General features: G+C 24.9%; 1 protein-coding gene across 3 annotated transcripts; it reads right to left on the reverse strand.

The window, feature by feature from the left end:
- Window positions 1-183: 183 nt before the first annotated feature.
- Window positions 184-12,643, reverse strand: LOC145743668 (1-phosphatidylinositol 4,5-bisphosphate phosphodiesterase beta-4-like). 3 transcript variants are annotated; one of them, XM_082561699.1, is made up of 32 exons: window positions 12,625-12,643; window positions 12,136-12,268; window positions 11,976-12,053; window positions 11,812-11,871; window positions 11,296-11,433; window positions 11,099-11,178; window positions 10,919-10,972; window positions 10,592-10,673; window positions 10,416-10,516; window positions 9,359-9,522; window positions 8,437-8,583; window positions 7,907-7,970; window positions 7,015-7,191; window positions 6,806-6,890; window positions 6,630-6,720; window positions 6,135-6,188; window positions 5,316-5,428; window positions 5,137-5,196; window positions 4,983-5,042; window positions 4,758-4,908; window positions 4,562-4,652; window positions 4,349-4,473; window positions 3,995-4,149; window positions 3,437-3,598; window positions 3,018-3,222; window positions 2,767-2,855; window positions 2,423-2,659; window positions 2,193-2,263; window positions 2,076-2,121; window positions 1,860-1,987; window positions 1,534-1,690; window positions 184-1,419 (listed from the first exon to the last, which is right to left on the reverse strand). In XM_082561699.1, the coding sequence occupies exons 2-32, from the start codon at window positions 12,196-12,198 to the stop codon at window positions 1,309-1,311; spliced, it is 3,399 nt and encodes a 1,132-aa protein (XP_082417825.1). In that variant the 5' UTR covers window positions 12,199-12,268; window positions 12,625-12,643; the 3' UTR covers window positions 184-1,308. The 3 variants fall into 3 exon arrangements, with proteins under 3 accessions (XP_082417825.1, XP_082417826.1, XP_082417824.1); XM_082561700.1 differs by having other exon boundaries at window positions 1,860-1,984; window positions 12,521-12,642; XM_082561698.1 differs by having other exon boundaries at window positions 12,521-12,642.
- Between the last annotated feature and the right edge of the window lie 126 nt (window positions 12,644-12,769).

Raw genomic sequence — 12,769 nt, forward strand, 5'->3', positions numbered from 1 at the left:
TTCAGTCAAAGTGTCACGTTGTTAATACAATCATAATATAATACCAACTTTTATTGGCATTTCACCAAAAAAAAAACTTTTTTTAAATAAATTATTTCTAAATAAACCAATGACTAAATTTGTTAATTTTTTGCGGTACATATTTTTTACTACCAATTTCCATCAAAATCCACTATACTGATTATAAATTTTTTTTAATAACAACGTGATTTATAACAAAGTCAGCACTGAAGATAGAGCTGCGATATAATAAAAATAAGCTAACACCATGCTCAAGTTACAACACTTACATGTCAGTGCAAACTACACCACCGAAAAATAACACAATAAAAAGTGAAATATGTAAAATAACAGTCTAATTTTTATAAAAATATTTTCTGCATAAACAATGCGAACACATTTGAAGAATATAACATATAACAATAATATGGTATTGAAGAAATTTTACTCACAAATCTGTTTAAAATTTTTACATAGAACCTAATGCTATAAAATGCAAATATAATGAGTTAATATGTAATAACTGTACCTAATAAGCTAAGTTACCTTTTAATAACTAAAATATAAAAATGCGTGCAACAAAAACTAAAAAATCACAACAATTACAGTAATATACATTTGTTAAAAAATTGCTTCAGCTACAAAAAAAAATTGTATGGCTAATTAATTATTTAAATAATATGAAGAACTAGTACATATGTATAAAATGTTTGAACTTGAAAAACTACTTGTTAATTTTAATCTCACGACATATGAAACATGTAATAATGAGAAAATTTCATGTAAAAATGTGTGCATATTTAGTGACATGTAATATCGGGTTTTATTTTTCAAGAAAAAATTTGATATTAAATTTTGTTAGTGATTCATATCAAAAATTCTTTTTTGATGCTTTGCATTGGTTGGTAATTACTGTAGATATTATTAATCAGTTAGTTTAAAACAGTGAAGCCCTTAATTTGTAAGTATCAACTTATTGGTAATTGTATTGTGCAAGAAAGATAACAGTCAAAATATGTTATTTAGCAGACAGTGTACATAAAAACAGGATAAAAAATATTAAACAGTATCGTTTAAATTAGTATATGCAACAATCATGCTTTTATGTAAAAAATAAGTAAAAAATAAATTAAAAAATTAAAACGTAGAATAACACTTGTAATAAATTGCCATTTAGGCAGAATAAACTACTGTTTACTTAAAAAATAAAAACATAAAAATATATTACAAAAAAAAACAAAAAAAATATTGATTTCTGGCCAATTAATTTTGCTCAAAACTATCGACACGAAAATATTTAAGTAAAATTTATTTTTTACTTAATGACAAATGAGTAAGAATGGTTCCTTTGACTTTGTCAGCTTCCTCATTTTGCTTGCTCCCCAGCTTTTCCATTTGTTTGGAATGTTGCATTTTGACCTATATCGGAAACATTGCATATTTTAATGTTTTTTTATTTACAACTATAAAAAAACTCAATTTAAAAGTTCTATTGATATAGTCTGCAACAAAATCAAAAAATTGAAACTTTACCAATTGTCTTTCTTCCATAAATTTTTTAACTTCTTCACTTTTAAGTTCACGAATCATTCTTTCTCTTTCAGAATGTTGAATTGATTTGTTTCTACTGATTTGTTTTGAACTTTCCAGTAATTGTTTGATTTGATTTTTTTCCAAATCAGCCATCTCTCTAGAAATTTTTTAAAACTATGTTAAAAACAGGTTTAAAAATTGAAAAAAAAGTTGGATTAATTAACAAAATTCATGGCAGAAAGTAAAGTACCAAAGTCAAAAAAAATTAGGTGAAAAAATGCTTATGCATCTTTGGGATAAAAAATATTTATAACTAAACAATTTACTTTTCATGTTCAGATTTTAGTTGCGTGAAGTTATCACTATGAATTTTTTCAAGAGCAGCAAGAAGAGCATCCTTTTTCTTAGTTGAAGGGGGAGAACAAATTCCATTTTCGATCCTCGCATCTGACTTCTCCAAGAAATAAATGAAAAAGAATTTTTTAAATTGAAATATATATTTTTAACATAATAATCAAGTGTTCTTTAAAAGTTAAACTTACCTTATCTTGTTTTTTTCCCTTTAACTTATCTTTTCCCTTGACTAATCTAAAGCATGCAAAATTAAAATACTTATATTTGCTTAAAAAAATATCAAAGTATTTATTTGCTAAGCTTACCTGAAAAAACAGCATGTTTTAAAAACTACTCCATTTCTTGAATTATCTACTTCAGTATTCTTTTTTTGTAACTAAAAATAAACAAATTAAAATTTGAAAAATTTTTTTTCAAAGAAATCTTAAAAAACAGATACCAAATAAGGTGTAAAAAATAAGCTTAAAATAAACTTATTACTTTTAGTTTATTGCAAAACAATGATAAAATATATAAAACTTAAAACTAAAATTACTTTGTTTTGTTTTTTACTTTGTCGAACAGACTCTTTTTTGTGATCTTCGATTGCTTTGGTGTAAACTGGATGAGATAAAAGCATATCAATTGATAATATTGATTCCTCAATGGTATCTAATGGTTGTTTAATCATGATAGGTTGATGGGATTGATGAAATGACCCCAAGGATGGAAAACCAGATGATTTTTGGTTGATTGGAGTTGCAGCAGCTGAAGGATTTTCAGAACTTTCAATCTTTGGAAAACAATTGAAGTGATTTTATTCTGAGTTAAACATTTTGTAATTTAAATTTTACAGTATATTCTGGTTTAAAATATTTTAACAATGTCTTGTTAACATACATCATCATCAAGTCTTCTTAACTGATTTTCGTGTTGAATTCTTAAAGATTCTTGGTGAGCTTTTGGGTTCTCCAATGCTGAAGCAAACTCTAAAAATAAAAAAAAAAGTTTATAAAAAAGTAAAATTGAGAAAAAAGGCAATGCTAAAAAACTATTAAAAGCAAATGTAACAATTCAAAAATACAAAAACTATCTACTTTAAATTACAAAAAAAGGAAAAAATAAATTTAATTTTACAATAAAAATCTTACCAAGCAAGCTATCAGGCACATAACTCTTTAGCGAAATCTTCACAAACAATGTAGTTGAATCTAAAGGCACACCACTTGTTGTTCTTAATGTAATATATCTGTAACCTGTCTGTAAACTATTTAGTGGAATCACTCGCTGTCCGAGGATTTGACGACTGTCATCACATAACGTGAAGCGAAGTAGGGCCAAGTCAGGGAAAATAATCTAAAAATTTTCAATTAAAATAAATTAATAAAACTTTAAAAGATTAACACAAGTTACACATTTAGGGATAAGAAAATTTAGTATAAAAAGAAATTAAAAATTTAGAAACAATATTTATTTAAAATACCTTTTACAAAAAATGTCATTTCATATTAACTAAATGCAATAATGCCTATTTTGGAACGCAAAATACTAAAACACTTGTAACTATTACCTTTCGAAACAAAATATCATAGTTGTACTGTGGGTTTAATCCATTATTCATCACTAAATTGGTTCTGAATTCCTTTCGAATGGTGTCATTTGGGAGTCCATACATTTCCACTTCAACATAAGTTGAGATTGGACGATCAGCTACATATTGTGATGATATAATCTACAACAAAACCCGATATTCTATTTGAATTTTAATTTAGAAGATTTGCTAAGCAAAAAACCAAAAACAATAAAAATTTTGTTATTTTAAAATATGTGAAAGGCATATGTGTTTGTTAACATACCTAAACTTTAGTAACGTATATATTAAAAAGAACATAACCACATATGCTTAAGACATCCTGTGGGACATTTAAGTATTGCTAAGCCCCAGAGACTTTATTTAATTTCTGTTTTAAGGTTAAATTGAAGCTGTTAAACAAAGTCAATAGAAAGAGTTTTTTATAACAAACATTGTACCTTTCTTTTAAAAAACAATATTTTAGAAATACAATAAACTTTATGATTAAACAACCATATCTGTATACAACTAAATTAAAATAGTTTTTTTTCTTACGTTAATTCCACATTGCGCAGCAATGACACTGTCCACAGTTCCTTCTGCAAACAAATCAAAATTTCGTTTTTCTTTTACCAACATCTCAGGCTTGAGAAGATAACCGCAACCTCCATTATATTCAAACTTGCCCATGTTTAATTGCATTCCCAAGTCTGTGAAATTTACAAAGTCACAAAAATTAAAAAGTTAAATTGTGCATGTAACTAATTTTTGCAATGTAATGGAAAAAAAGTTTTTTTTTAAACTCATCAATTTTCGAGTATAACTTAAAGTAAAGAAAAAAAAATACAACCTAGCTTGCTCAATTAAAAAAAGGTCAAAAAAAGTATTGTCTCGCAAACAAAAACAAACCTGAGGTTTGAAAATTAAGAGAAACAAGTTGACAACCGGCATTCCAGAAAATCTGTGGAGTGTAATTACTTGATTCAACTCTTGCTCCTTTTGGATATATTCGACTCATCTGGTTTTTGTTGTAGCTAAATATAAAATAAATCAATGTTTAAAAAATAAACCCATTAAAATATTTTATTATTACAATGAGGAAATTTAAATTAAAGTACTTACTTAACAAATTCAACTGCATTGCATTTAAGATGACCAACTCCTGCAGATTCACTGAAAGATGACATTTGAAAACATCTCTTTTGACTAAAATCTAAAAAATACATTATGTTTACAAAAATTTCATAGGTTAAACATATACAAAATGAACCGAGAGAAAATTATAACTTTTTATATTATAACAAAAGTTTTCCTTTACCTTCTTGCACTTTTTTGAAGCCAGGAAATTTCACGGATTGACAATAATTGACAAGTGCAGATAGACAAGGATGAATGTTGGTAAGTGAAGTTTGGACGTATTCATATTTGTGAACCAATTCCTGTTCGTCTTCTTCAGTCAAAACAATATCCTGATTAAGAAATTATTTTTTTAGAGATTTTTTCTTTTTTAGATTTTGGAATTAAAATATAATTAATCACTTACCCTTTTCATTGACTTTTTGCTTGAATCACCATCAGAAAACATATTTCTTACTGTAAGCTGCTAAAAAATAGAAAGGAATATTAAAACAAACTGTGACATTTTTTTTGGTTTTTGTTTATTGCTTAAGGAAGTACTACAACACAATAAAAAAAACCTTTTTTGGTGGTTGGTGAAGGTTATTGGATTCTGTCACCAACTGTTTTTCTGGGGTGGACTACAAACACAAAGTTAAATTTAGTGTAATCTTATAGTAATTTCAGAGTTGCTGCATATTTTTAGCTATATTTTATAACGAAAAAAACAATTAATTAAAATGTTAAAATATGTTAGCACCTCATTGTGATTGTTGTTTGTGATAGAAGTAGCGTGGAGTAAATTAGTAAGTGTCGAATTTGATGTAACTGTGCCTAATGATTTCGTTGTCATTAACTCAGGGTGGGCCTCCTCTACAAAAAAATTAAAATTTTAATTGTCAAAAAACATCTATAAATAAAATTTTTAAGAGCAATTTTGTTGTTTATTTAACTTTCCAATTACCCAGTGTTTGTTTTAACTATGTTGAAAATATTTAATAGGTTCTGACATTTTTATTATTGATTCACACTTTTGGTTATATACTATAGGGATTAACACTCTATATTACTAATGACAAGTAAGTACAGATTACCCTTAACATAAAATGTCCATATTTTCTACAATTTATTAAAAAAGATAAAAATGAATTTAAAAAATTTAAAAACAATACATATTGTAAATATATACGTATACAAATATTATGACAATTTCTTATATATATACCTAAATCTTATTTTAATAAAATGTATTTATTAAATTAAAAAATATATTTTTAAGATTATAATCTTGGGTTATTGAAAAGATGATAATATATTTGGTAATTACCCTAATTTTTACATTATATATATCGTGGGAAAATTCATTATTAAGATATCTTAGTCAATGAACCTATATCCTGTCTATGATATTTGATACAATTTTTTTTTAAATAATAAAATAATTTTTTTAATTCACATGAAACTTGAATGATTTAAAAATTACAAATATATTCATTTATTCAGTTAGGTTGATTTAAAAAGATGAATTTAATTTTAACAAATAGTTTATGTCATAATCTAACAAACAATTATTACATACCACTTTCTTCATCCAAAAACGCTGGAGCTTCATTTTTTATTGATTCAAGTTGACCTAAACAAAAGCATAAATACAACTAATAATACAAGTTAACAATAGGCAGGTTTATAATCAAAATTTAAAGGAAAACCAACGCATCTTTTAACAAGTAAATAACAAAATTAAAAAAAAAATAATAAACCAAGTTCCTTCTAAATCTATAACAGTTGCAAATAAATGTATAGAAGTTCTTAGAAAAGGCAATTACAAATCCAATAGTCAATATGACAAAGCCAAAATTTAATTGCTATTGATTATTTTGTTTGAATTCCAATGCTGACATTTACTTAATAGCAAGGTTATTAAAAAGGGAGCTAGTATTTTAACAAGGTATATAAACAACTCGAATAAAAAACGTTTTTTTTTATGAAAAAAATGTGCATACAAAAACTTTGGTATATCAAAGCAACAACATTTGAATAAAAAATTAAGTCATTTAAAAAATAAAGTTCTTACTCTGCTCAGTTTCTGGATCAAGCCGTTTGTTTTTAATTAAAAATTTTCTTTTTAAAGCATTTGGTGAAGGCAAAGAAATGCCAGACTCTAACTGTAAAAATAAGTTAGGTGGATTTTATAAATTAAAAGTAATGTTTATATAAATAGTTTGAAAATAATAATGTATTTTTACTTACTGGATAAGAATCTAGAGATTTATTTAAAAGCATATCTCCAAATACTTCTTCACAATATTTAGCCATCTTGTTTTGTAAAGGCTTACTGTATAAAAGTAAATTATAAAAATTTAATTCCAATACTTCTATTCCATAAGGATTTCATTTTTTGCACAAAAAACAAACCAATTTTAACCAAGATAAATGTCTTAACATGTTTAAAACTATACCTGCAGTGTGTTTCAAATGATAATATGACAGGGAACTCAGAAGTAACAAATGCAGACTCTTTTATTGCATGAAGAACTGTCTTAAATGGAACATCTGTACACATTGCTTTTCCATGAGTAATAATTGGTTCGCCGTGAGACACGCCTTTACCGTCCCAGCAGTCAAGTTCAATACACCTTAGCAAATATTATTCAAAAATAAAATTATCTTTTTTTAATAATTTTTATTATATTTGTTTTTAATAAAATTTTATTTTAATAACTGTTTTGATATTCAAAGCATATTAATATTGATAATGTTTTAAAATAAGTGCAAATATTATTAAGTAAATTTTTATTGGAATATGATTATGTTTAAATGTAACTGTAAATTCTCTAAAAATCAATACACTATTGGGGGTAAAAAAAAGCAATTCTTCAAAAAATGATCAAAATAAATTAATTATTCAGTATGTGGTCTTTTTTTCAAAAAATAATGAGATCTGATTTCCTTGCTTATTAGGATTAAAATAAAATCAACTAATTAAGTGAAAATTTAAGCTTTGTAATATCCTGAAACATAAAACCTGAACAAAAAAAATGTACTTGTAATAAAAAATGTTAATTACATTAAAACAATTTTAGCGGTTTATAATTAAATTACCAAGAAATTCTTTGAAATTAAAAATAAAGTTCATTTTTAATTAAATTAGGTTCAGGAAAAGGTAGACATGTAATTGACTCATACTCTTTCTTTGCTTTTAATTAAATTCGGATTAAAAAGATTTAGAAAACTAAATACCCTTAAAAAGTTTGTACGGTACTTGGTACAATTGTTACCTTGTGTATTGTTATACTTATGTGTCCATTACACAATAAACAAAACTGTTATTAAGTAAAGTATTTTATTTACCTACAACCAGACAATAAAACATGTCGGTAAATCTCGATACTTGATTTTCCCCCAAACTGTCGACCTAAAAAATCAATAAAATATTGATTAGATTTTTTTAATTAAAATTCTTAAAAATAGGCTTATGCTCGTATGTTTAAATTAAATACCCCAATAAAATTAAAAAAAATTAAGTAAAAACATCTTGGCTTTTAAACAACAAAAGGCATTTATGTACAGTTTCAAGTCAATTTACATTTTTTTCATTACAGAATATATGCTTCTTAAAAAAGGTTGTTTTACTTAAACAAACCTCCCAATTGTTTTTTTTGTGCCACTCAAAAATGTAACTTTAATGATCAAAATAGAATAAAAACTTATTGTTGTGCATCTTGCCTCATTTTTAAACAACAAAAATGTATTTAAAACTTTTTTTAAATATTTCTAAATAACAATTTTTTTTAAATTCAAAAAAATGGGTATTCTTAATGTCAACTTAACTTTTGTTTTACCTTGTATTAATATTAATTATCAAAAATATATGTTTAAACCTGTTAAATATGTGTTGTGTGAAGAATTAATGAAGTAATGGCTTAGAGGTTGGTCCATATCTTGATACAAGGTAAGATGCTCAAGATATACAAATGCATTGTCTTCACCGGATAAATAATCACTGAACCCTTGCAAGGAAAGAGTGCCTAAAAAATTATCAAGTTATTGATATTAAAAAAGGATAACTAAATATACCCAATTTAAAACAGATTAAATTTAAATAAAATGTATTTTATAGGTTTTTAAATTTATTGTGTAGGATTTCATTTTATAATGTATGATTGATTAATGCAAGTAACAGTGTAGGTATTTGATTTCATTGTGCTAAAACAATAGCACTTCCTAATATTATTAAAATTAATATAATGGTGGTCATAAAAAGACAAGTAATAAAACTGTCCTATTGTTTAATGCAGTTCGCGTGACAAAAAATCATTAAATTTAATGGGTTAAGGTGAAACAACACATATTGTGACGCAACAAGCAAACATTTAAACTTATAAAATACACTGACAAGAGAGTTTGAATAACATTATACCAGGGAGAATTTATTTATAAATAAACAATTGTTCTTTCGAGTTCGGTTGAATAAATGTAAGTTAATGGCAGTAGTGAGTAATGGATTGATGGTTATTTTTTACGCTTCATGCCTAACTATGTGGTGTGGTCCCCTACAGGATATACACCCTTACTCGGTACTGGTTAAACCCAGCCAAAATAGGAAATAAAATACAATTTTACACGTCACAAGAAGGGGGGGTTTTCATTTTTTAAGTTATTTACAGACTTTCGTTAAATCTGAGAAATTTTTAGTTTATAAATAGCTTTTGAGGTAAAAAATCTCATGCACTAATTATTAATAGAATAAAAATGAACTAAATTTGTTTTTTTTTTAACAAAAAATTTAAAATCTAATAATACCATTTTTCAAGTATTTAGGGTTCGTCTCATATTTTTGAATGATTGCTGCAGCACTTTTTGTGTCAAAAGTAGGATTAAGTATTTCATTTAATCTTGGATCTCTTTGGTTTTTGTTAAGCCAAGCAACCAAAATGTCATTTTCTATATAATCCTTATTACCAGATCTGTAATAACAATTTTATTGTAAAATTATTTTTAATGATAAACAGAAAATAAAGATCAAGTATAGTATAGCTTAATAAAAAATGGTCTATTAAAATAAAATATAAAGTTAACACATCACATATATTTGTTTTACTTAACATAAAAGCCATAATAAAAATATCAGGTTGTTGAAAAAATCAATAATAAAAATCCAATTTTGCATTTATTGTCAATTTAGAATAAATAATTAAAGCGATAATGGAATTACATAAGTATCGTGGGATTTTAATTAACATGAAACAAATTCATTATTAATGAAAATCCTGATATATATAAGTAAATTGATCTTGTATTTCACATAATAATGTTTTAAGTATTAATATTTAATTGTATGTTTTTTTAGAAAATAAAACATTTACATGAATCTAGTACCTGATAACTAATTTTTAAGTTTTTAAATTTACCCATCTTTTTAAATTTACCTTAGAGTTGCTGTTTAAACAATACTAATTTTAATCTGGTACTAAAAATTAGTCAACTTGTACACCAAAAAATAAAATATATAAAATATAATAAAAAAAAGATGTTCCAAGACTAATAAATTATTAAGATCATAAAAAAACTTAAAAAAATATGGTATTGCTCAATGACTTGTGTTTGTTAAGTTCAAGATTATTATAATAATGACAAAAAGAGAATCAATAAATCAATAAACCCTTGCATAATTGACTAAATGGCAGTCTACACATTCACATTGTACAGGCAAAATAAGATCTTATACTTCATAAGTATATTTTTCAAGGTATGGATAATTTTTTAGTACAAAAAAACAACCGTCAAAAAAATACATTAATTTGTATACATATTAATAAAATAACTTTAATTTATTAGATAAAGAAGATAGGCTACTTACATTTCTTTAAATATCTTTTTTAAATCTTCTCGTGCACAAATTTTTCTATGCATTTTCTTATAGTCTTCAAAAGTTAATTCTTTGGGATTAATTTCTTCATTCTAATTAAATATAAAAATTGTTTACTGTTAAAAAATAATTTTAAGGTGATACACATCAACTGATAAAATAATTACCTTGGAATAAGAAAAACCACTGCTTTTAAGTTTTTCCAGTATAACTTTTTCATTTTTGTCATAGCTAAAGTTCTTGATAAGTCTAAAACATTTTTTATTTATTACATTTATACAAATACTTTTAAAATTAAATTTAAAAATTTTCAATGTGTTTAAATGCCAAGTAACTTGTTTACAAAATGTTTTAAACCACAAAGATTGGTATATACCAAACATACAAAATAAATTTTTAACCAGACATTAATATATGTTCTTTTTTACTGACAAAATAAAGTCTACTTATTTATTTCTAAAATATAATATGGTTCAGAACCAAACAGAACTCACTTTCGAATTGGAATCATTCCTTTTGAGTTAACTGATAATTTTAATCTCATCCATCTTTAAAAATTAAAAAAACATTTTTAAATTTAATTAAACAAAAAGTACAAGCAATAATAATAAAAAGAGTAACAAATTATATTAAAATACAGAATAAATAGTATATAATTTTAGAACAGTACTTACTGTTTTTTAACAATATCCGATGGACAAAAATATCGACCAATACGGTATTGAAGAAGCTGATTTAAACCATTTGCCCATTTCTAAAATAACAAAAAAAAATAAGTCAAAATTTAACACCTTAAAAAATTAATCTAAAATAAAATTAATATTTTTAATAAGTCAAGTGTAATTTCAAATTAATCAAAAGAAAAAATTACTTCTGCTTTTTCAGCTGAGGAAGAAATAAATTGAGTGATTGAAATATTTCCTAATTCAATTCCATGATAGATTGTCAATATTCGATCAGATACATTTTGTTCATTTTCCTCTGCTAGTTCAAACAAAGCTCTTAAATCCTTAAACACACAATCGACTTAACCATAAATCTTATTAAAATTCCTTGTTTACTGAAAACATAAAAATTAAATAACCTGATACATTAGAATTTGTTTTTAATTGACAAAAGAAAAATAAATTGGATACAAATTGGTAGTATTGACATGTCACAAATCTTGATTAGACTAATTAAAACTTGTCCAGACAATTAGTGTTTAACAAAAATTTTTTGTATTTACCCAAACAGACAAATTCATTTTTAAAAGCAAGAAAAAAATTATTTTGTCTAGCCATACTTATAATTGGCAAAGATTTTAAAAAAATTTGTGAAAATTATGAGAGCAATTCATTTGTAAAATTAAATCTCCAATAAAAAAAATATCATTAAAATAGTTTACCTTTAATTTAACTCCACAACATACTTCTTTTATATGAGTAAGTTCTAACATGTCAACTTTCTAGAAATATCATTAAATAAAATAAATTAAGTTTTTATTTTTAAAATTGCATGAAAAAAATATTGATTTTCTAACCAAAGTTAAATAAAATTTAAAGTTTTTACCAAATTTGATTCAAACTTCCATGATAGAAACATAAAATCTTCATCGACTTTAAGGTAGCAAGGTTGAATACCACCACTCTGAAAAAAAATAGTTTAAGATTTTATCTATATACGATTTTATTAATTTCTGTTAATTAAAAAAGTAAACTTATAAACTCACCTCAAACCGCTTTGAAAAGGTTTCTTCTGTACAGAGAAATCTTGGTAATTTGTTCATCGTCATTTTTAACTTGAATGAACTTTTAAAATTGAAAATCAAACATCAACCGAACTCTCATGGGCCCTACCGAAACCTAACAAAATAACAGGATTTCTTAAACATGTATTAAAAAAATAAACAAGTTTTATCTGAATTTATATTTAGTGTCTGTAAAATACATCCTACACAAAAAAACTAAAAAAACGACACATGCATCTTTAAACTATTTTTTATTGATTATGTAGCTATTTCTTTTATTCTTACGTTCTTACAGTCATAAGCAAAAAAAAAGAGTGCTAGAAAAAAGGTTGCTACGTTATATAAAAGTACACAAATAGACACATACATTGCTTTATTTTTGTAAATATTTATCTCTGTTTATTGGTTTCATTTACCCTTTACAAGCTATTTTAGAAAAAAAAACAACAACGTCGAATATCGATCGCGTACCTTCACAATCGATAACACTGCAATGCTGTGCAACCACGAACTACATAAACAATAACAAATTCAAAACAACGTGATAAAAAAGAGAGAGGCAAAAAAATGCAGGAGAGAGAGAGAAATCATTCAACCACAACTTTTTATAATTAAC

The sequence above is a fragment of the Corella eumyota genome, chromosome 2 (assembly GCF_963082875.1).
Source record: "Corella eumyota chromosome 2, kaCorEumy4.1, whole genome shotgun sequence".
Taxonomy (NCBI): Eukaryota; Metazoa; Chordata; class Ascidiacea; order Phlebobranchia; family Corellidae; genus Corella; species Corella eumyota.